This window comes from Vidua macroura, chromosome 8, assembly GCF_024509145.1.
Source record: "Vidua macroura isolate BioBank_ID:100142 chromosome 8, ASM2450914v1, whole genome shotgun sequence".
NCBI lineage: Eukaryota > Metazoa > Chordata > Aves > Passeriformes > Viduidae > Vidua > Vidua macroura.
The window spans coordinates 33,588,438-33,612,420 of record NC_071578.1 but is presented as its reverse complement, the minus strand read 5'-3'; the positions used below and the strand labels follow the sequence as shown (position 1 = coordinate 33,612,420).

Genomic DNA, 23,983 nt, shown 5'->3' with positions numbered 1-23,983 from the left:
TGGAGGGTCCATGGGGCATCAGGGAGAGAGCCCACGGGCCACTGGAGCGTGTCCGTGGGCCACTGGGGGAATCGGGGCTGGTCCATGGGGCATCACGGGCGCCCGTGGACCACTGGGGACTGTCCACGGCACATTTGAGCAGGGGTGGTGCGGGGCACCTGGAGGGTCCCTGGGGCATTGGGCAGGGGCCACGTGGCATCGGGGGAGGGTCCGTGGGGAGGAGCCACGGGACACTGAGAGGGTCCGCGGGGTACTGGGCAGGGGCCACGGGGCATCAGGGAAGGTCACCAGAGGGTGTCCGTGGGACACTGAGGACTGTCCATGTCCGGGAGTGCTCTGTGGGGTATCGTGGCTGGCTGTGAGGCTCTGGGGAGGGTCCATGGGGCACGGAGGGACTGATCAGTGGGGTAGTGGAGGCTGCCCACAGGGCACTGGGGTGGGGGGACGGTCCAGGTGGCAATGGGGACTATGTGTATGGCCTTGGGGACATGAAGGTGGGGTCCCGGCCTGGTGGGACATGTCCTGCGGCTCTGCAGGGGCACTCAGGGCACTGGGGTGGCTGCACTGTCACAGGAAGCACTGGAGCTGCGATACCAGGGCAGATAAGCCGGGCACGTTTGTATTTCTTGGTGTTTCAGGCCAGGGCTAACCAGGAAATGGAAATGGACACAGGCACGTGGGTGTGAACGGATTTGGGATTAGTCATCGATGGGCGCTTGGGAGTTTGCAGTTGATTTAAAAAATGAACTCTCCATGACTTCTCGTGGGATTCAATGCTTGCTGGTGGTGCCCACCCTCTCCTGGGATCTCTCCTCCTCTGGCAAGCTGGAGGAGCAGCTGTAGGCCATGGAACACACAGAACCTGGCTCTTCCCTCCAGTGAGCTCTGGGAGGTCCCTGCAAAGGAGAAGTGAGGGAGAGGAAGGGCAGGAGCACTCCATCCCATGCCCACAGCCCTCACACACGTCCCCAGGTTCCCACTCCTGCCTCCAAGGCCTCTGTGTCCCTGGCCTTGGTTACCCCTTGTTCCTGGGAGACATTTCTCTTCCTTCCTTTATGCACCTGCTCTCAAACTGCCTCAGGCAATATTCAGATTCCCTGGAACTCCTCTGCTGCGGGCTTGGCGTTGGAAAGGAACTAAAAGATCATCCCATGGCATGGGCAGGGACGCCTTCCACTATCCCAGTTTGCTCCAAGTCCTGTCCAACCTGGTCTTGGACACTTCCAGGGGTGGAGCATTCACAATAATTTGCACCCTGAGTTCTATTAACAGACAAAATAACCCTGATTGTTGTTGTTGCTGTTATTTAATTCATTTTACAACACACAAACACATCATTGTACAACACAGTAAAAAAAAAACGCCAACAAAACCCCAAGACATTACAAACATCTCAGGAGAGTGAAGGCTCCCCTGTGTCTGGGCAGGGTGTGTTTGCAGCTTGTGGGGCGGGTGGGCTGAGGTCACTGGGCGGGCACGGCCAGGCGGGGCAGCAGCGGAGGGGCCTTTTGGCTGCGCTCAGCCGACATGTGCTCCAGGCGCTCCGTGTAGAACCCGTTGAAGTCCAACCTGAGGGACAAAACGCACCTGAGGCAGGGGAGGTGTGAGCAGGAGCCTCCCCCAGGACACCCACGGGGAGCCCTGTCCCTGCACGGGATGGCTGTGCTGTGCCACGGGTGTTGGTGACGCCTGCTCCGTGCCCATGCCGTGACAGCAGGCCTTTGACAGGAAAATGTATCAGGAATCCTTCCCAAATACATCGGGAAGGACCAAATGCTCACAGGTCTTCTGCAGACCACACACAGGTGTCTTGTGTGGACAAGGGCTGCTCAGTGTCTGCACCTTCCCAGCCACTCCCCAGCACTGCTGAAACCCCAGAATTCACCAGCACTGAACTCTGGCACTGACTCCCACATAAAATCCACAGCACCACAAAATGCTGAGGTTTCCATCCCCACCATCTCCTGGCTAACACCAGGATGCTTCCCACGGATCCACAATTCACCAACACGAGCAACTGGTCAGAAGATGCTCAGCCACAAGTGACACTTGGAAAAGCCTCTCCAAAGCACTCAACACCAGGGATACTGCAATCTCATCTCCCTGATAATCCAGAGTGATGCCATCCAGCCCCAAGCCTGCTGTGACCTTCCCATGGCAGATCCCAAAGCACTCACAGCCTGTGCAGCTCATGCACTCGTGTGTCCTGGATCACTGAGCAGGCAGTCAGTGCAGGCCCGTGAATCACACAAAAGTTACTCTCTCCCTTTCTCAAATTAGGCTGCTCCAGTACCAACTGAATGGGCACAATATTTGAGTTTCATGTTGCTTAACAACCTCACACAAATGGCAACATATTGTTCCTTGACATTTTTTGGTGTCTGCAGAAAACAGAGCCTTGACAGATGGAATTTATCTGTTGCTCTCTCCTGGTTGAAAAGCTTTACATTGCTTTCGTCCTCGAGGACTTGTACCAGGGAAACCTGACACTGAGGTGAGAGCACTGAGCAAGTTTGGATTCAAACACAAGGCCAGGACTCATTGCTTTGAGGACCTGCTCCATTTCTAAACCTGCTTCATTCCCAGCTCAGTGACTCGCAGATTTTGCTTGGCTTCCCTTTCAGCTGTTTTTAGTTTCAAGTGATCCCTGATAACCATTTCTTCAGAATTTGAGTGGTGCTTCCTCAGCATGTGCTTACGTGGCAGTTTCTTGCTTTGTGGCTGGATTCAGTGGGGTTTGCACCACTTCATGTCCTGGTGACCTACTCTGAGCTCGGTTTCCTCCAAACTGGTAAAGGAAGGATGCCTGATAACCACACTGATTAAGATTTCTAAGAATGTGGCCTTAACTAATCCTGCTGACAAAGCTCTCTCCTTTTCTACTCCTTTTCACTCCTGGGATGTGTTGGAGTGACTGGAGAGTTCCTGCAGTTGCCAGCCCTCTGCCAGCACTCCCAAGGGAATGGCTGGAGCTGTGCTAGGGGAGGTTTAGGCTGGAGATCAGGGAAAGGTTCTTCCCCCAGAGGGTGCTGGGCACCTTCCAGGTTCCCCAGGGAATGGGCACGGCCCCGAGGCTGCCAGAGCTCCAGGAGCATTTGGACACTGCTCCCAGGGTGGGATTGTTGGGGTGTCTGTGCAGGGACTGGATGTTCCTTGTTGGGTCCCTTCCACCTCAGGGTATTTTCTGATTGTAGTCTATGACACACCTGAGCAGGACTTGGGCACAGCAGAGGTCTGTCACCTGTGAGCTCTGAAGGAAACCCTCTGCATCTCCATCTCCTGTTGTTTGATGCCAAAATAAAATGCCTCAGTTACTCAGTACTACAAAATGAGTAAGTGTTAACCAGGAGCAAATAAATGATGAGCAAGTACCAGAACTGTGAATTTTGTTATTTATCTGACATCTTGATGATCCCTGTTGGAAAGCAGTCCCATAAAAGGGTTATAAATTAGAAGAAAAGAGTGGTATGTCTTATAAACTCTTCCTTATAAACTCGCTCAAATATGTTATTTCAGATGGCAACTGTCTCCATTCTGCTTCTCAGGTTCCTGTTGCCATAGAGCCCAGGCCTCGAGCCAAGAATCCCTCCAACCTGAATGGGAGCTAAATGTCACCTCTGGGCATTCATTGTGGGGTTGCCACCCTTTAAACCAGCCCTGAGCAGCCTATGGGATTGGAAAGGCAGGTCCCATGGGCTGTTTACATCCAGGATTTCTAAGGAAATGGGGACATCTGGGTTGACAGGAAAGGTCCAGCAGGTCCAATGTCTTGGTGAAGACTCAAGTGGTCCCAGAGACTGGGGAGGGACTTGATAGTGATGACAGTCCTGGTGGCATAAGGACAGGAGCATGGGAATAAAGGGAGGGCAAAGCACCCAGGCCCTCCTCTGAGCCTCTGGGGGCAGCTGAGTTACTGTCCACAGCACAAACCATGGACAGAAGCACTGCATCATCTGCATCATCACACTTCTCCTTTCCCCTGAAGCAGGAAGTGCTGGTTGCAAAACCCAACCTCTCTGTATTTGGAAGAACCAGCTGCAGAGGTTTCACAGCTCAGGAGTCACCTGCTGGCCTCAGCTGACCCCTCCCCAAGTGGGGCTGTGACACTGATGGAGCACCTCCTGGCTGTGGCACCCTGGGCAGGATGCACAGCCAGGCTGTGGGGTGCAGCAGCAGCTTGTCCCACTGTCCCAGAACGTGTGTGACATTCACACCATGACAAGAGTAGGAAATTTGGCCTTGTGTTGGCCTGTCCCCTGTGCCCTGGGATCATGGAGTGAGTTGCCATCAAGATCTTCTGGATGGAGCACCATGAACAAGCCCCTCTGTTGGAACTTGCACTGGAGATGGTAAAATTGTTAAAAAAAGGATAAAGGAGGAGAGCTGGAGCACTGAGGAGCAGTAAATGCTCCTGCTTGGGTGATTCAACTCTTGTGGTCCCAATCCCTGAATCTAACCTGAGTCTGGATGCTCCTGTGACACCCAGCAGTGATGGCAACCAGGGAACAGGAAAGCTTAATCCTGCCAGCCTTTCCTACAGATGGATCCTGCCTGTAACCTACAACAGCCTGATGATGATGAACTGCCATCTCCAGGCAGATGAAGGGTGACATAAATTGTCCAGAAGCAACACCAGCCTTTCCCAAAAGGTCCTGGTTAGTCCTGAAAGGAACAACAACCACAGCCACACAAACAGTTCTTTGGAGAAATTCCAAGATGAGGAGAAGACCTCTGACTCTGGTCACTTCAGAGATGGAGCCAACCAGAGTTCTTAGGGCTGTGGAGAAGGGGTCCTCACCAACATTCCCATTTCATGGACTCAGCCCCATCCACAGGGGCAGCTCTGGTGGCTGGAAGCTGCTCCCCTGACAGGGGATGGAAGCAGGAGAGCTCAGAATACCAAGCAGCCCTGGGGCACTGCCAGGGGCTTGTGTAAACCTGGACAAGTGACTAGACAAGAAGTTCCCAGAAGAAAAGGACAATTGGAAGCACAGTCTCCTGTGGGAATATTTCACCTAAGAAGTGTTTGCAAAGTACCAGGAATCCTGACAGTCCTGTCAGATGCTGTCAGAAACAGCACCAGGAGTGGACAACAATCTCCTTAAAAAACATTTCCTCTCTCTCTGCTTTCAGGTGTAGCACCTCCCAACAGAGCTGTGAGGGCATCAGCCAACCATAAAATATATCCACTACAGATGGACAGGGAACAGAACTTCCAGTTTTTTTTTTTTTAATTGAAAAAGCAACACAGTGGTTATAAACCCAGCAGCAAAACTTCCATCTGCTCTCTTTCTCCCTCCTTTATCCTGTGTACCTGACTTTTATGTATTTCTGAAGGAATTTTGATTTCCGAGAAGCTGCTTATTTAAATAAATGCAATATGGGAACTTAAAATAGACTCTTTATGATCAAAACTTTGTATGATTTTCTCATCTTGGAATACTTACCCTGTATTTGGAAATTGGTTTATTCACTGTCTCCACAGTGAGGCAATCCCCAGGAAAACGAACACTACACTTACAATATTAATGGAGAAATTTCACACAATTCAAAGGAATGTGTTTTGGGGTTTTTCTAAAGCCTTGGTTTGAAATGCAAAGCAGAATGGTCTGAGTTGGAAGGGACCTCAAAGACCATCTCATTCCAACCCCCTGCCATGGGCAGGGACACCTTCCTCTAGCCCAGGCTGCTCAGAGCTCCTAAATATACACATTTCTCAGCTATAATGAGCATTTCCTGAGCTGAATCTGGGACCCATGGGAGGGGAAGTCACAGACAGAGAAGGCCTGGCTCACCTGTAGATGATGTTGAGCATGCTGTGCTCGCAGTCATTGGTGCTGTACACGCTCAGTTTGTCCAGCAGGTCCAGCAGATGTGTGGAGAAATTGCTGTCAAACTTGTTGATGGTGGCTTCAAAGCCAGATGTGAGGTGCAGGCTGTCAGCATGCTCTGCTAAAAGCTGCAAAGACAGAATGGCCCCATGTGTTTGCTGATCTGCACTTGCCAAGGGGCTGCAATTATTCCCTCCATTCCCTAACCCGCTCAAAAATACTGCCATCAAACTTCACAGTTGCTCAGCCTCTGAAAGAAATCTTTTAAAGTCCTTGGTAGTTAAAATCTCCCTGCCCAGCCTGGGAGATGCCCAGAGTAGATCCCAGCTGAGTTATCCACAAATACATGCTGCCACTGCTCATTTTCAAGCAGGAGGAAAAGCCAGTAGGCAGAAAATGTGTGCTGCCTAAGAAAGGCTGTGACCTCTGGAGCTCTGTGACTGCAGTGGTGATGCAGTGTGTGCCAGAGGGGCTTCCAGAGGGACAGGAGGATCTGCTAACCACAAAGCAAATCCCCCTCTGTGCATCTAGACAGAGAAATATGGACAAGCCAAATCCCCCAGGTATGAAAGCCATGGACTGCAAAGAGCCCTGCTCACAGTCTGGGAATGGTGAAGTGCTGGCATTTCAGAAAGCCTGGATGTGGCTCTGCCAGCTGAAAACACAACTGAAAACTCAAAAACCAGTGCAGGGACTGGTGTGGGAGTCAGGGTCTTCAAAGCAGACTTTGTGAACACCAGCAGTGCTCCACATTACCCACAATTCCACGAAGATTGTGCTTTTGGGGCCACACATGGTCTAGAAACCAGGAAGGGCTATCTGCAAGTGGCCAGCCTGGCCAGAGTGTCCCACCTTGTTGGTCAGCTTTTTCTTGGCAGCCTCCTCAGCACGCTCCTCCTCAGTGGGAGGGCCCAGCATGGTGCCGTGCTCCAGGGTGAGCCTCTCCATCTCACTGTCCAGCTTCATGCTCTGGGTGAACCTCTGGCAAGGGGACAGCGTTGAGGACACGGTTACAGCCCGTTTCATCCATTGTGGCACAGCACGAGGCTCAGCTCTGCCCACCCCAACTCCCAGGAAAGCTAACTCTGAATGCAGCTTGCTTGTCTGAGGCTGGAAATGGGGCTGTGTATTCAATTGCCATCTGTTAGAGGTGGGGCAGGTATCTTCTGTTCATTGGGCAGTTTTCTTTATCTCTTCCACAACCAATTCCCCTCCAGGAGATCTCTTCTGTTCATGGCCAGTGAGTGTCCCTGCATGGCTGATAAAATTCCATCATCCCGTTGGGGGATGCTCCACTCAGACAGAGGAGCCAAGCATTCGTACCTGGATACAATCTGACCCTTGAAACACCACAGCAGGCTTTGCCTGCTGCATTCCCAGAGGAGCAGCTTTCTTCCCCACTGCATTCCCAGAGGAGCAGCTTTCTTCTCCACTGCATTCCCAGAGGAGCAGTTTTCTTCCCCACTGCATTCCCAGAGGAGCAGTTTTCTTCCCCGCTGCATTCCCAGAGGAGCAGCTTTCTGCCCCACTGCATTCCCAGGGAACACCAGGCCCATCTACACCAGCCCTGGAGATTCAGAGAAAAACTCCACCCTTGTCCAGGATCCCTGCTCCAGCAGAAGCACAGCTGGCACTGCAGGAGGGCTGAGCCACCATGGAATGGGACTGCTGCCACCACCCTGACCCACAGGGTGCCAGGGCCTGTTCTGACTCTGGCAGTGTTTTGGGTTTTTTGTTTGTTTGTTTGTTTTGGTTTGTTCTTGTACTATTGCATTTATATTTTTAATTTTCCTAGTAAAAAACTGATATTCCTATTCCCATATCTTTGCCTGAGAGCTCCTTAATTTCAAAATTATAATAATCCAGAGGGAGGAGGTTTACATTTTCCATTTCAAGGGAGGCTCCTGCCTTCCTCAGCAGACACCTGTCTTTCAAACCAAGACAATGCTGGTACACAGATCTCCCTAAACCCACTGGAAAGTGGGCTTTAGAAAAGCTGTGGGCTCCCTGATGCTGGCTGGAATGTGCCCATCACCTCACCCTTAAGAGAGGTCTCTACAGAGCACTACAACTTACACCTCAAGAGAGGGAATTTGGTCCATATAAACCCGAGCTCAACATGGAAAAAGGAAGATTTTGTGGAGTAAGAAGCCACAAAAACCACTTGGGAGAGCGTGTGAGCTGTCAAGCCCTAAAGCTGCTGACAGAGGGAACGAGACAAGTCCACGTGGGGGTGGCAGAGGGATTCTCAGGGCTGGCAGTGACATGGGGAGGCTGTACACACCTGCATGCAGTTGGTGAACATGACACACACAGACATCAGCTTGGAGAAGATCTTGAGCAGCTCCGGGTTGGTGAGCATGCAGTCCTTCAGACAGTTGTCCAGGAAGCTCGTGTGGTGGCTCAGGACATCGTCAATGTTGGATGCCTGTGACAGGACGGCCCAACAATGACAAACCAACCCAGGGCTGCTGTGCTGCTCTGCCCCAAAGCTCCAGCCCAGCACCCTGCCTCTGACAGGGACCTCTCAGAGTGAGGAACTCCTCGTGGAGCTCCCAGAAACATCCTGAGATGGAGACTGCATCTGCATTGCTGCCTTCAACAGCCCCTCACAGGCTTTAAACCTTTGATTTGTCACATCACCTCCCCACAAATCATGCTTGCTTTGATCACCCAAGCCCTCCCCTGGAAAGGATGGAGTTATCTGCTTTATGAACTTGCATTTCCTTTGTTTTTAAACCTGCTTGTCAAGGCCATTCCCACCTTCACAACCTCAGTAAAGTCAGCGAAAACAAGAGGAAAAGAGAAAAACAAATAAAAGAATCTTAAATGTCAATAATCTTATTATTAAAACATCCAGGCTGTTGAGAAATATGCTGTAGGAGCCAATAAGGAACTGGGACATGCAGTGTTGTGAGGGTTCTGTAAGATTTTTGTTCATCTCTGCTACTCCAACAGGCTGTTTCAGTCTTGAGTTTTAAATGATAGATTAAAACTCCCTCTCACCCTGCACAGATACAGGATGTGCTGAAGCTCAGAACACAAATCAAGCTTAGGAAAGAACCACAGGACTGAAATTGCCATGGCACCCACACTGCTCCAGCAGGACCAGTGCAGGAAACCCCTCCCACACTGTGGGGATTTTTGAAGGAATTTTGAATGAGTTAGAGATGGGATTTCTGAGTTTTTATATGGTGTGGTTTATTTCTCTTATTTTCTACATAGGCAGGAAGGGTGAGTTTAGCTCACATCTTTATTGCATGGTTTAGAAGGTTACAAGACCCCCAATTACAAGCCCTTTTAAGGATTTATTGACCAATAAAACACTGCTGACAAGGATATTTATGTTTTTGACACAATCCTTAAATATTTTGTCTTATGGACTCATGTTACAGTGTAAGCTTCCTCAGCCAATCTTGTTATGAGACACAAACCTCCAGTGCTGCATTCTAAACTTCTTGTTTACTCTTGTAACTACTTTTATTTTTTCTGTATCTTAAACTCTGAAACTCTAAACTTTCTTCCTTTTAACTTAACATGTCTCTGCTTTAAACTATAAATCCACATTCTCATTTCTAGCACCTAAGTTTGGAAGCCTTTTCCAAGATCTCAGATCAAATCCTGTGTTTAATACTAAGCTTTAGTTTACAAGCCCAAAGTTCTGAGAATTCACTGCATTTTGGACTCCAACACCACATCCATTTAAGCTACTGCAGAACAGGGATAAATGCATCTTTCTAATGCAATGAAGATGATGATGAAGTTGTATTGATGAAGACAGTGATGTTGTGAAGATGAAGATCCCAGCTACAATTTTAGGAAGAGAGCACCTTATCTTCAAGTGAATGCACAAGAGAGAAGTGTGACAAATAAAATGCACCATAAGGCACTACATGAGAGCAGTGAGGATCATCCTTTTCCCCCCTAAAGTACAAATGAAAGGACAAAACAGGGACAGGATAACTTCAACAATGACCTCCATGCATGTAAAGTAAACTGAGTGATATATTTGCATACCTAAACTTGCAAGAAAATTAAGAAATAAGTACAATTCCCAGATTACCCAAGAGCTTGACATATGAACCCTTCTTATTCAGAAGTGCTTGCCAAGAACATGCAGAGACACTCTGCTAGACCTGCTCCCTCCTGTGAATTCTCCAGAAAAAAAACATGACAGGGCATCAAAAAATGTTGGTTAGCTGACCCCAAAAAAACCCTCAGGGCACAGTAAGAAGTAAGGCAGGATCAGATGATGCTGAAGATCCACAAGGGCTGTCAGACAGCTGCCAAGAGAGCTGATTGCAGGGGTGTTGGGTGGTTTGGTATCTTAGAGGAATGGTTTTTCAGGGTGTAAGAGGAAAAAATGCACATCCCAGAAGTGTCTGATCAAAGGGTGACTACCAGAGGGAATAATAATAATAATAATAATAATAATAATAATAATAATAATGGCCTCTTTAAAACCAAACTTTCCATGCATGCCAGTTCTTGGCAGTTTAATGGAAGGGAAAGCACAGGCTCTACTTCTAGGAGCACTGTAACTCAGACAAGGAATCAGCTGGAGATGCCTGGACCAGTTTATGATCTTTGCACTCTGCATCCACCTTCCTTTTCCACAGGTCTCTTTCTCCTGTGTATGGGAATGTTGAGCAGAACCTGCCTTTACATAACAGGGAGCAGAGTGTGAGCTGGGCACAGACAGGGGGATGCAGCACAGGAAAGGGATGTATGACTAATAAGCAGAAAGGTGGTGCAGAACAGCAGCACTCTGCAACGTGGCAAGAACAGCAGCTCCCAGATATTTAAAAGCCTCCAACAAAATCAACAGACAGCTGCAGCTACTGGAATTAGGCACTACATTTGTTAAGACTTCCATTCCAATTTCACTCACCAGCTTCAGGTTCTTCTCCAGAATGTGCCATGTTGGCTCCATCACTTCAAACATCATGTAATACTGGATATTCTGCACAAAATTCAGCATCCGCTGCCGCAGTGTGAAAGCACCAGCAAACCTAGGGGAGAAATCACACCCACACAGCTCAGAGCTAGCAAATGCCACAGAGAACTATCACCAGGCTTGCACAGCCAAGCAGAGAGCTAAATATTTCTGTCCTAAAAAATGCCTTGCTGCAGTGTGAGAGGGATTATAGTCACTGTAAACCATCTCTGATTATTTTCTCCATGGCTTTCCCTCAATTAGTAGAGTCAGAATTTTGAACCTGTCATAGGTTTAAATATTTGCTCATACAGAACTAAAATTTTTATATGAAATATTAAAGCAACTTTACAAACAACTATTGAGTGAAACCTAAAATGCTACAAATTGACATCTCTGAGCCTGTAAGACATTTGTAAGGATCTTTTTCACCTCAGTATTGTCTGAGCTATGTCATGAGGTATCTTATTAGCAAGAAGGAGACCCAAAACTGAAAACAAACTAACAAAAAAAGGCTGTACCACTTAGCTGAATGCAGGGAGAATTGCTTGGCTGTCTTATTGCTGATCCAAACATTGCACAGCTGCCTTTCCACGTGCTTGCAGTAGAACATGTGTCTGAAAAGCATCTGGTACCTTGTCAGTGCTTTCCTGGAAAGAAAGGAGAAGCCCATCCAGATGAAGGCCTGCTCTGATTGACAGACCAAGCTGTGAAGGCTGAGGCTGCTCAGAGGTAAAGAGACTTTACACAATATGTTGCTCACGCCTCCAGACGCGTGCAGATCTGCGCTGAACCAAAGCAAGAGAGTCACATTTGCAACCACCCCAAAGAATTCTTCTCCAAGGAGACCCTCCTCCATATTTCCTGCCCTTGGGTACATCACCAGCCTCCCTAATTCCCTCGAGCTCCATGCAGGGGTCACTCACACGGGCTGGGAGGGAGGGTTCAGACACTGTGGTCACCACGTTAAGGCTGAGATGGTCACCCAAGAATTTGCCAGGATTTTAGAATTCACCCAAGAATTTAGCCAGATTTTCCAAAAAAGGGGAGGAAAAGCTGTAACCAAGCTCCAGGCAGCATTACCCCACCAGCAATGCACTGTCACAAGCAGATGGGGCTGCTTATTTATAGCTCTGGGACTGGATTCAGGTCTGTGCTCAGACACTTCGGCGTAGGTGTCTGCAGAGCTCCAGTCGATACAGTTCAGGAAACCTTACCAAATCCTATTTTCACTTCCATAGCTACCACCAGAGCTAACACACTCTGTTGGGAAGGAAGAGACAAAATTCCAAAAGCATCGCGTCGTTAGGAAAGTCTCACCGATTCAATGGAATTTTTAGAGGGGAAATTAAGGGAGGAGTTAATTGCTGGCATTCAGCAATTTGGAATCTGCCACTCTGTTCACTCAGTGCTGCTTGTCCCATTTGCTTCTGGCTCACATCAGTGTTTCTCCAGGGAAACAAGAAGCAAATTCCTGCAGGAAAATCAACCATTCGGTCCCTCACAACCCAGTTAAATGCAAAATAGCCTGTTAGAGTAGCAACAGCCTGAATTCTTTGAGTCTGCAGTCAGAGATACCAGTGTTTTCTTCTGCTCTCCAGGTTTGAGGAATGTTTGATTCTTGCATGGAAAGCCTCTTGTGAGAGTACACGCCTGTTTTTCCCTCAGTGGACTGACACCTTACCTGTTTATGATGAGGGACAGAGGCCACTTCACAATGTAGTCAAAGGAAAAGGCCTCCAGGCCACTGAGGGTGAGCTCTGTGGGCTCTGCGCTGATGATGGCCTTCTCCTGCTTTGTTTCTATGGCCAACACCCTCAGGAGCTGCGTGATGAGGTCATGGGGCATCAAATCAATCTGTAAAGGAAGAGCAGGAAAAAAAAATGAAGCCACAGGACACCCACAGCTGCTGTGGAACAACAGCAAGGTGCCCAAGGTCAGAGTCACTCTCCAGTCGTTGCACCAACCTAGGAAGCAGCAGGTTTTCACAGGCACACAGATCTCCCAGGCCTTCTGCTCAAAGTCAATTCTCTTCTGCTTCCACCCATTCTCACCTTTAAATCATCCTTGAAGGGATCAGTGTTGGCTGTGCTCATTCTCAGGGCTAATTCCAGCAGAGCCTCCAGCCTCGTCGTTATGATATCATCTACAGGCTTCTTAAGTTCCTCCTCTGTCAAATCCATGAAATGAACAAAAAAGTCCCCTTGATCCATTAGGAAATAGTGTTTTATAGATCTGCTCAAGAAAATGAAGGGACAATTGATGACTTTTCTTAAAGCCTAGGTTAATGCATACCAAACCTAAAGGAACAAATGCAATCAATTCAACGAGCCTGTGGGGTTTCATCTTTCCAGAGAGCACACAGCCATAAATAACTAGTTTGGAGACTAGTCTTTTATGGGTCCTACCCCCTCAGTAAGGACACTTCTGTGCAGTCAGATCAGGGCTGCTGCTGTTCTTTTTTTTTTTTTTTTTTTTTTTTTTTTTTGTCTAGAAAAACAAAAAACAAAACAAAACAAAAACCTGGGTGTGATGGGTGCAGGTTCCTACTCCTGTCCTGAACAACTCCCAGATCTCCTCCAGCTGAGGGGCACCTGCCAATTCTGAGCAGAATCCTGCATTCCTCTCAATGAACAAATATCTGTGCTGAGTTTTAAAATCCAGCAGACATTTGCTGCAACAGGACACAAACTTTGAATTTCACCTGGCACCAGGGAGAGTTACCTATGGTGGGCATGGATCCTGGAAGTAGTACTGAGGTGAGCCTGAGGATTAACCAATTGCCTGGCCAGAGGTCACTCATGATCACTGCAGGCTTTGGAGCAAAAACAGGAGCACAGCCATAACACAGTGTGCCTCCAGATTCCTGATCTGACTGGGCTAGACAAAGCCCTGACACAGTTTTGGCAACAGCCTTCCAAGGAAGTTGGACCAGAGACCCCCAGACATCTTTCCCACTCAACATTTCTATCATTTTAGACTTTTTATTTTTTTCTTCCCTCTTCAGGGAAAAAAACTCAACTCTTATTTTTTAGGTCAACCTTTCTAAATGGAAATAGAGAGAACACCTTGGTAATATCCCAAGAGAACAGAGCTAACTTCAAAAATGTATGTCCCTTAGCAGAACCAATCTATTTATCATGCATTTAGTAAAATAAATCCAACCTTAGGTGAGCCACCAGCTCTTTCTCCTCCATCAGGAAGTCCAGAAGAACTTTGCTGGCATAGTTATATGCTTTTTCTATTTGTTCCACATAAGCTCTCTCCTTTAAAGTGTAGATGACCTCTTTGGCCACAGGGCAGGTGACATCTCGCCCACATTCCCGCACAACATTTAAATATTTCCCTGAAATGAAAAAGAAAGAATGTCCCATATTCATACCTGCTGTACAGCCAACAGGGAAACTTCCACACCATCCCCTTCAAGAGGAAGATATGCTGAGAAATGTCTACACTACGTTGTGCTGAAAGTTGGAAAGGATTTTCAAGAGATGATACAGAATTTTAAAACAGGCACCTGGTACCGCATTTAAGGAAATTTAGAAATGGTTTGGTTTCCCAGTGGTGACAAAACATCTCTGCAGGTGGCCTGAAACTCTTTTTTTTTAAGTCACTTTTGGAGGGCTTTGTACAAGGATAAGAGGTTGAATGCTTAAATTAACACTCAGATAGTCAAACCTCAGCTGCCCAGCTCCATCCAGCTAGAAAACCTACCCACAAAAAAGCAGTGGGACAGACAGCTCCCCTTGCTGCTGGGCTCCTGTGTTGTTTCATTTATAGGGTTTGGGGTTCTTTTTACATCTGATTCTTCTATTGCTCCCAATTCAACTGGACAACCCCATAAAGTGGCAAGGCACAGTGACATTTCCTTTCTCTTTACACAAGACCAGCTTGTCTCAAGGTTCATCTCACAGCAGAAGCACATACCTGTGCTTAGGATTTTGTCAGCCATTTTCTGCAAGAAGGAGGGAATCTGCTGTTGAACAACAGTGTATCTCTGATCCCAGTACTTGTCATTATAGTCCTCCTGAATCTTCTCCTTCTGCAGCTCGTGCTCCTCCACCATGAACTCACTGAACAGTTAAAGCAGATGTTTAGGGGCAGGAAGTGGTACAATGAGGATTACTTTTTTTGACCTGCAAACTGGTAAAGTGATCTATCAGAAATAAGGGACACATCCAACCAAGAACTGAAATTTATCTGTTTGTGAAGCAAGAGGAAAAGCACTATGCAGTGTCTCTGATGATCTGCAATGAGAAACAGAATTTTACAGAATTCATAAACCAAGGCTAAACATTATCTGTTTGTCAGTGCAGGGGTGAGGAAACAGGCCTTTGACCACCTTCTCACCAGCAGAAAGGCATTAATTTCAGATATTTTACCTTCAGCTTTGCCCCACCTTAGGATTCTGAAAACGTGGGAAATAGAAATGCTGCATAGAGTATCAAATACAGCAAAATGCTTCAAGTGACTCTACAAAAGCCAAAAAACTTCTAAGAGGGTTGTTCCAGGCCCCCAGGCGACACAGACTTGACAAAGCAGATCAGTATTTCTGAAGTTTTGCATTTAATTTCATTTTTTACTGTTCTTTACCTGTATGGATCATTAATAATGCCTCTATATATCCACTTTTCCAGGATTTCAAAGTAAGGCACGCTGGCTGCCTTGGTTAAATACAGGCACAGCTCCTGGGCCTGGCTGTCCCCTGTGTAATTGAAAGTCTTGTCATGGAGCAAGCTCAGGGTTGATCCTCCCATACACTCACCCTTATCCACAGAAGTAGCTAGAATTAAAAAAAACAAAAAAAAACAAAAACAAAAAAAACAATATAAGACACTTACATCCTGAAAAGTCCTGAAACAAAACCCTAAATGGTCCCCAGATTGGACATGGCCCCCTGAGCTACCTGTGTAGCTGCAAGCAAGGAACTTCCAGGGATTATACCCACACAGAGCTGGAGAGGAGTCTGGAAAGGAGCCAGGGATATACCACTGTATCCAGTGGTGGATACAGCTGATGGGACGGGCAAGGACTGTGAAGGCAAAAGGCACTGAGGTGCCTCCTGACATCTCCAAAGGCACATTCAGCCCTAGAACCTGAGTGCTCTTCTCCAGAAGAAGTGCAGTGCCCTTACAAGTACACTTCCCCTGGGCTTTCTTCTTTAATAAAGCAGAAAATCAAAATGAGACATGCCCTCCCTGCTTGGCTACCCTGCACAGTTCTCACAAGCTGTCCACATGTAAGGACTGTATTTTGGAAATTTACCCAGCGAAGCCAGAATCTCCAGGGTCCTCATTGTGGGCTGGATGTAAAACCACAGCTTCTGCAGTGACAGAAGGCCCTGCCTCTGAAGATGCTCCAGCTGGGTAATTAATATCATGTACTCCTTGATTAGAGTCCGCATGGCTGCAGCCAGAGCATGATTTACCTGTCCATACTCAAAGGAAGATTTCTCCTCTATAAACCTGTAAAAAGCAAAATGAAAGCTCTTTCAGGGAATGCAACTTGTATAATTTTCAAGAACTTCTGCCTTCAGGACACTGTGCAGGCACACCAGTAGATGCCATGCTGGGAAGCACACCAGTCCCTCTCCCTTATTTCCCATCCCACACTTCCTAGAAGGGAATGCTGTGGGAAGATGTTTCCTCTCCATCCACAAGAGAACTAGAACCATTTGGAAAAGCACTGCGCAGAAAGTGAGAACCAGCACACAAAGGTTCTCTCAGTCCTGGATGCCCAGAGGGGAGCAAAAAGCAGGGAATAGGGAGAATTTCATAGCAGAGTGGGAAGAGAAGCCAGAACAGACAGATATATCCTAACTGCATTTTACCTGAAGTTACCAAGGCCAAGACTGGAAAGAAAAAAGCTGTGTGAACAAAAAAGTGAAGTGGCAGCACAGAGGAAAAACCCAGCAAAGGAAATGTAGCTAAAACTGACCTGAATAAATTGTCACTCATTTTATACCCCTCTAGCTTAAATTAATCATGGAAGTTAACAGCTGCACAATGGCAGACTCTCTATTGTCACAGGGGAGCCTCCTCCCCTGACAAAAACCAGCTCAGTACCTGGTGACAGCAGAGTAGCTGGCTGCCACAGGAAGAATCCTGGTCACCAACTCCTTGATGGACAAGTCCAGGTTTGGATCGAGTGAGAAGGCTCTGTTCTGCCTGCCCACAAGGGCCTGTGCTGTGATGTACCTTCCATCCACGCCAATCAGCACGTACAGCAAGTCCTCCACAATCATGGATTCCTGGGAGGCCAGTGGCAAAGTACCTGTTTCCAAAGAGGAGACAAAAAAAGGACACAATGTGCCATCATCCACCTGTTTTAGTCTTGTACCTTGCTTTCCTGAAGAACAGAATCCTTTGCTCATTTCTACCCAAATCCAGCATCCAACACCTGTGGCCAAGAGAACACCGGCCACAGCTCCTGCTGCTGATCCTTCCACCCAAAAGTACCCAGTTACTTCCAACACCAACAACTTCCCCAACCTCCTAGCCACCAAAATATTCAAATACCCAGAAAACAGCACGTAGAAAAAAAGTGCCAAGACCAAGTTTTGCTGAGTGTGAACACCTGAACAGCATTTCTGAATGAGAACAAAACACCAGAAATTAATGCATTTTTCCCTGTGTTTCACATACCTATTGGTACTGTTGTGTCAGTGCTTAGACTGGTGCCAATTAAGAAATCCCCAATAAGTGCAGGTCTCTCATACACCCAGGACGGAAATACTGGAATGGGCTGACCAGAATTCTTCTTGTTCTGCTTATCCCGAAGGATTTTTCGTGTAAGCTCAAGAGGCTGTTGGAGAAAGAGAGGGAAAGAAAGGAAAAAAAAAAACCAGGAGACTTTCAGAAGTCCAAGAAATGTTTAATTTCAAGGAGAAATTGACTGCAAACCAACTGAAGGACTTGAGAACAGAAAGCAGAATAGCTGGTATTTCAGTAGCATGGTGTAGGGTTTAATTTCCCAGTGCCACCTAGTCTATTTTGCCCCACTGCTGCAAAAAATGCTTATTTTTTTTAATATTCGACCTTTTTTCTGTGGGGGTACATCAAATAATGCCTTTCTGCATCTGTCCACAGTGGCCTGGGTGTTGGGGCACACCCAGGGAAGCAGAATGGGGACATGCACAACCAGAAGGCAGTGGCTGCTGGTTTGGAGAGAGCACCACATGAAAGCAGCAAACTCCTCCCAGAAGCACCAGCATCCTATTCCAGGGGCACTGAACACCTCTGAACTCAATGCCAAATGCAACCCAGACAAATCCACCCACAGAGAGCTGGAAAATGATGGAGTTTTTTGCTCTGAGTGGGAGTTGGCGAAGGAAGTGAGCTCTCGAAGACTGAAAGACTTTCCACCCCCAGCTCTGACACTAAAATAAATGGAGTGCAAGATCAATCATCAGCTGGGGAAGCTTGTGAGATGCACAACCTACGTGAACATTTGGAGCCCCAAGTGCACAAAGACAGGGCTGATGAAGGCCATTTCTGAAACTCCACAGATGTGTGTGTGAAAAGGGATATGCACAGGCTCATTTTACTTTCTTATTTACATCATGTGTGGGTGATCTGCTGAAAGGACCTCGATTTCCTTTGCTCCCCTAACAGAACTGGGACTTTCATGTTGAGAAATAGGAAGCATCAAGCAAGCTGCCAGCAATTCAAAGGATGGCTGAACCCCACATGAAACTGCAAACCTCAGTTGGTTGTATGAACATGTTCTGCTAGGGAGAAGGGCAGCCACCAGTAGGTCTTCCCAAAAGGCAGGCAGGAAAAATTTCTTCACTGAGAGAGTGGTTAATCACTGGAACAAGCTCCCCAGGGAAATGGTGGTGTCACCACCTCTAGAAGTGCTCAAAACATGAGCAGAAATGGCAGCTGGGGACATGGTGATATTCAATCTGGGGCTGGACTTGATGACTCTCTGATTTTATTCTATAACAAGAGGCACTGTATTTGTTCTATATGTTTATTCTGTGTTTATTCTATAACAAGGGCACTTCTGTTGCAGTTCATCCATCTCTAGTGTGACTTTTTTAACTGGCAGAGGTCAAGAAAGTCAGTATTTTGGCTGTAAAGGACACATCCACCTGAAAGTGAACATTTAACTTTGCCCACCTCCATGAATCCTGGACCAAAACTGGTCTAAGCAATAACTCCAATGCCTGCATGATCTCTCTGTCAGTGCCAAGCAATCCCAGGGCAGATGGCACAGCGCTTGTGGCAAGGGTGACAAAGCACATGTCTCAGGGGCATGAATCACCTCTCTGCAACTCGAAATTTAGGTCACTGTCACTGCAGGCTTCAACAACAGCCTGGAGAAAACTCCCAGGGCTGAGAACACGGCCCCCAGGTGGCATCCCAACACCCTTGGCACAGGGTGGCACTTTGCCACTGTCATGCTTAGGAACCTGCAGCTGACATCTTGAGCAATGGCAGTGCCAACATCCATGGAGGGCGACGAAGGGCTCATCTCTGAGCTCCAAAAACACCTCCAGCTCCATCTGTGACCCTCACAGACAGAAGAACTGGGTCACAGGCTGAGCAGACCTAACACTTCCAAGGAATGCCCTCCAGTCCCAGCCCTTACTGACTCAACAGGCCTGAGCACCAGCCCATCAGGGCCTTTTAACACAGTTACAGCTCTTTAAGTCTGAAGAGACTGCAAATGGAGCAGCAGGGAAGCACAAATCTTGGCTTGTGATGGCATTTCAATCCCTCTGGCTGTGAATTGCACATCCCAGAGAACAGCAATTCTAGGTCTTTCCTCTTTTAGCAAGTTCACACATAAATCCTGGTAAGAAGATCAATTATGTCACTGGAAATTCATCTCCCCTTCATGATCTAAATCACCCACTTGACTCAGATTGCCTGTGAAGGATCTGGATGAGTCAGGCCCAGTGTCTGTGCAGTATTTCAGTGGATGTGGGACAAGGCTGGTCTCAGCACTGCTGACAGGGTGAGGGGTTGGACCCTTTGTTTAGGATTTGAGTTCTCCACCATCACATTCAGGTAGAGCCCTTCAAGCCCAGACACCCAAAGCATGAGAGGTCCATCCCTCTTGCCATCGAAGGCCTGAGTGATCTGAGCCTTGTCCCCTGTTAGATTTTGCTGACCAGACATGAGAAGGCACTATGGACCTCTGAGCATCTTTTCCCCTTTCCTCTCTGTCCAAACAATTTTCCATACACTGTTGCCCCTCTGCCTTCTGCAGCCAAAATATCCTTATCTTGACCCCTGTGTTTTTCACCATATTTTTTTCTCTCCCTGTCCTGTTTGTCATGTCAAGCCACCTCAATACAATATTCGTATTTTATACACATAATGACAGGAAACAGAATTTGGGATTTTGCACTCTGACCTCACAACCTACTGCTGCTAATGAAATGTTTAACTGTTTGCTAAGCCTGTGTCTCCATCTGGTTTTCCTCTTCCTTTCTGTCTTTTCCATGATTTCCAGGTTGCTCCAAGCTCTGGCCTTGGACACTTCCAGGGATGGAACAGCCACAGCTGCTCTGGGCAGCCTGTGCAGGGTTCCTCACAGGGAAGAATTTAACTGTGAATTTAACCTTGAATAACCTCAAAGAACATAACCTTAACTGACTGGAATAGAAAAAGGCCACTTTTACTAAGAACAGCACCAAGATTTAATATTGCCTGACTAACAGAAGGGAGATTTTTGTGCCCAGGGCTTGGGAAGGAAGGGCTTTGTACCTGCTGTGCACTGGAGTTGGCCGTGACGCTGCCCAGCTGCTTGCGCAGCTCCTCCAGCTCCTGCAGAGACATCTTGGAAGTGGATGAGGGGATGGAAAAATTCGTGCTGCTGCTGGTGGCTGCATTTGCTGCGAGTTCCGCCCTTTCTTTAGCATTTTGTTGCAGGTAGTGGAGTGTCTGTACATAGACAAACGAAGAAAAGGTTTTGTGAATGCTGTGCAGTACAATCTAAAGCAAGAAACACATGACCATTCCCTGGCTGTGCTGAATCTAGCCACAGATCTCTCTCTGTCCCAGTTCTCCACGTCTTAGTGAATTATATCAAGAGGAGCACAACTCTCAGTAGGGCTTTAATAACTCAGTGAAAGCTAGAACTTGTTATTTGTTGATTTCTACAGATTTCACTGAACTTCAATTCAAGCTGTGCTTGAAATCATTGCATTGTTGCTACTCTTCAACATCCAGTTCTAAACAAGGAACCAACCTCTTTGTCTTCGGTGAGTTTGGACAGCAGGTAAACTAAAGAATCCAGATGTCTTGTGTTTTTAGACTTCAGCTCATCGTACTTCTTTAGAAAATCTTCAGGAGTTCGAGAAAACTCTGCTATTTTCACCTGTAAAACACCACGTTAATATTAAATGGAGTTACAATTAAAATGAAATGAAATTAGAGCAAACACGCAGCTCAGATTACAAAGATGCCAAGTTTCAGACAGAGTTAGAGACTTCCTAGCACTTAGAGCTTGACTGGTGGATTGCTTTTAAAAATGAAAACAAAAAGCAGCCTTACAGCCATAAAAGCTATATGAGTTATATAGCTATAGAAGTGTATGAGTCTGGTCATGAGCATCAGGCTTTTATCTCTAATATTTGGGTGATATTCAGAAGAAAAAAGTCACATGTTAGTCATATAATTGCATTTTATACAATTTTCATTTCAACACGGAATCAAGGAAAGGTTTGGGTAGGAAGGGAAGCTCAAGGTAATCTTGTTCCACCCCTGCCATGGGCAGGGACACCTTCCACTGTCCCAGGCTGCTCCAAGCCCTGTCCAGCCTGGCCTTGGACACTTCCAAGGATCCAGGGACACAGCTTCCCTGGGCACCCTCCCAGGGAACAACTCCTTCCCAGCATCCCACAAAACAACCTCCTTCTTTGAACTTTCCCACACCCCAGTCCCCTCAGTCCTCTTCTCCCTCAAGCATTCCACCTTTTCCCACCCAGACCTCCCACTTCACAGCCAGAACCGCGACCCCAGATTCGACCAGAGATCTTTTTCCCTTTTTCCCTTGACGGACACCAACAGGACGAGCTGGCATCCCCAGAAGAACGGGGCAGGACCTTGGCACTGTGGGCAGAGACGTTGGTGGTGACGTAAGGCGTGCGGTTCTTCTGCAGCAGCTCGATGTAGACCTCGGCGCCCTCCCCGCCGTGCACCCGCAGCAGGCTCAGCAGCTCGTTCACGTCGTGGTGGATGCGGAACTCGCTCATGCTCCCGGCTCGGGCCACCAGCCCTGGGGACACGGCAGCCAGGTTATCCCACTGCTCCTGGGGAAAGCAGCCCCGCCAGGGAGATGCTTCTGCAACGTGGAGATGTTTGGCTGGGACAAAGGAGAAGGAAGCAAATCAAGCAGGGATACTTCTTGTATGGTTTGGGTTGAAAGGGACCCCAAAGCCCATCTCATTCTGATGCCTCAGGTTTTAGCCTTTCTATTTTTCAGATTCTGTACTGCTTTAGTGTGGGGGTCTAGGCTTCATATTAAGGGTTGGTGAGTTATCTTCACAGAGTAGGGAGACAAAACAATTCCTTCTCTAGCTGGGGACCAAGGACAAATGATCCAAATCTCAGGCCCAAGACCACAAACAACATGGGCTGAAGAGAGAAAAACAAGGATGGGACTGCATGGGCTGCAGCTGGAATTGGACAATTAACTCCAATGTGCAAATGGAGCAGAACTTTTAAAAGTGAGAGGCCCCGTGAGTGGTCGTGCATTTTGTGACCATTTTGGTTCATCGTGGGTGCAGCCCCGGCTGGGCTCTTGTGCTGCCCAAAGTGCATCCATTGAGGCCTTTTTATAAATCCCTACTGTCTTCTTTAACTCCATCTAGTCTCTGTTCTAGCTCAGCCTTCACAAGGCATCAACGCAGTGGAGTAGAAGTCACACACACGTACAACACAAGGCACACTTTATTCAAGCCCAAGGTGCATCCATTGAGGCTTTTTAATAAATCCCTGCTTTATTCTTTAGCTCTGTCCAGCCTCTGTTCTAGGCCAGCCTTCTCAAGGCATCAGAGCCACCCCTGCCATGGGCAGGGACACCTTCCACTGTCCCAGGCTGCTCCAAGCCTCAGTGTCCAGCCTGGCTTTGGACACTGCCAGGGATCCAGGGGCAGCCGCAGCTGCTCTGGGCTGCTGCAGCTGGGACAACTCCAGACAGGAAATCTAAGCCTGGGGGAGGATCTTAAGTTGGAGTTGGCCAGCAGAGGATTTTTTTCATTCAGAAGGAATGCTGGAAGCTATGCTTGGTGTCCTGACAAGTTGACCCCACTGCTGCTTCTGAAATCACCACAAAGCAGTCTTCCCCAAGTTTAGGGGTCCTCCTATTCCACTGCACACTTTACTAACTTCACTCAAACCCTACAGAATACCTACATAACAACTTTAATACTGACACAGAACCCTGAGATGAGCTCAGCAGGTCAGAGCCTGCTGCTAAAACCACCCAGGTTGTGGGGTCAATCCTGGAATGGGCCATTCACCTAAGAGCTGGACTTGATGATCCTTGTGGGTCCCTTCCAACTCAGAATATCCTGTGATTCTGTAAATAAGTAAGACCCTGAGTCAGGAGATAAATAAGGAGCTTCATGTGACACCCTGCAGAGATTGTATCAAGCAGATACAATCCAGATCCACGTATCAAGCACAAGGACACACTTTTGTTTTGCCAAGATCATGGAATCACTTAGGCTGGAAGGGATCCCTGCAAGCCTTGGTCCAACCCTCCATTCAAAACTGACTCAAGTTAGAACAGGCTGGCGCAGCCCAAGCTTCAATCTCTTTAAAGGCCCAGCTTCCCCACCACTTCGGGCCGTGATCCCACTGGGATTTCCCGCGGGCTGCCGAAGTGCCGGGGGGTCAGGGCTGTAGGGAATGAGGAGAAGCTGTGGGCGCTGGGCTGGACACGAGGAGGGGCCTGCTGGGGGCACCGCACCCCGGCAACAGCGGGGGGACCGCCATCGCCGGCGTGGCCCGCCGGGCGCGGGCAGCACCTCAGCCGCGTCCTGCTGCGCCCCGTCGCACCCTCCATACCCTACTCTACCCTACCCTATCCTATCTATTAATTTAATTTCATTTAATTAAATTTAATTTCATCCCTACCTGCCCACCCGGAAGTGCGGCCGCCGGCGCGGGGAAGCGCGCCCCGAGCATGCGCGGTGGACGGCGCGGGAAGCTTGGCAGCGCGCCCCCGCGCACGCGCACTGCGCGCCCCCCTCCCC

The 23,983-nt window shown here is 48.0% G+C and overlaps 1 protein-coding gene across 5 annotated transcripts; it reads right to left on the bottom strand.

Annotated features, from left to right (window-relative positions):
• Positions 1 to 591: 591 nt before the first annotated feature.
• Positions 592 to 23,914, bottom strand: TUBGCP2 (tubulin gamma complex associated protein 2). 5 transcript variants are annotated; one of them, XM_053983803.1, is made up of 18 exons: positions 23,865 to 23,914; positions 21,827 to 22,086; positions 20,971 to 21,099; positions 20,487 to 20,663; positions 17,412 to 17,571; positions 16,833 to 17,040; positions 16,033 to 16,232; positions 15,361 to 15,550; positions 14,695 to 14,840; positions 13,933 to 14,113; positions 12,822 to 13,002; positions 12,452 to 12,624; positions 11,289 to 11,417; positions 10,723 to 10,843; positions 8,116 to 8,259; positions 6,684 to 6,812; positions 5,796 to 5,959; positions 592 to 896 (listed from the first exon to the last, which is right to left on the bottom strand). In XM_053983803.1, the coding sequence occupies exons 2-18, from the start codon at positions 21,974 to 21,976 to the stop codon at positions 635 to 637; spliced, it is 2,844 nt and encodes a 947-aa protein (XP_053839778.1). In that variant the 5' UTR covers positions 21,977 to 22,086; positions 23,865 to 23,914; the 3' UTR covers positions 592 to 634. The 5 variants fall into 5 exon arrangements, with proteins under 5 accessions (XP_053839778.1, XP_053839779.1, XP_053839777.1 ...); XM_053983804.1 differs by having other exon boundaries at positions 21,827 to 21,999; positions 23,865 to 23,889; XM_053983802.1 differs by lacking the exon at positions 23,865 to 23,914 and adding an exon at positions 23,246 to 23,304.
• Between the last annotated feature and the right edge of the window lie 69 nt (positions 23,915 to 23,983).

Bases quoted from the DNA above. Each gene is read 5' to 3' on its own strand.
- TUBGCP2 (XM_053983803.1), bottom strand. From the start codon at position 21,976: ATGAGCGAGTTCCGCATCCACCACGACGTGAACGAGCTGCTGAGCCTG. The intron at 13,003-13,932 runs GTTGGATTTATT...TTTCTTGAGCAG, and splicing joins GAGCTGGTGGCTCACCTAAG to ATCTATAAAACACTATTTCC. The intron at 10,844-11,288 runs GTACAGCCTTTT...TTTCTCCCCTAG, and splicing joins TCCCTGCATTCAGCTAAGTG to GTTTGCTGGTGCTTTCACAC.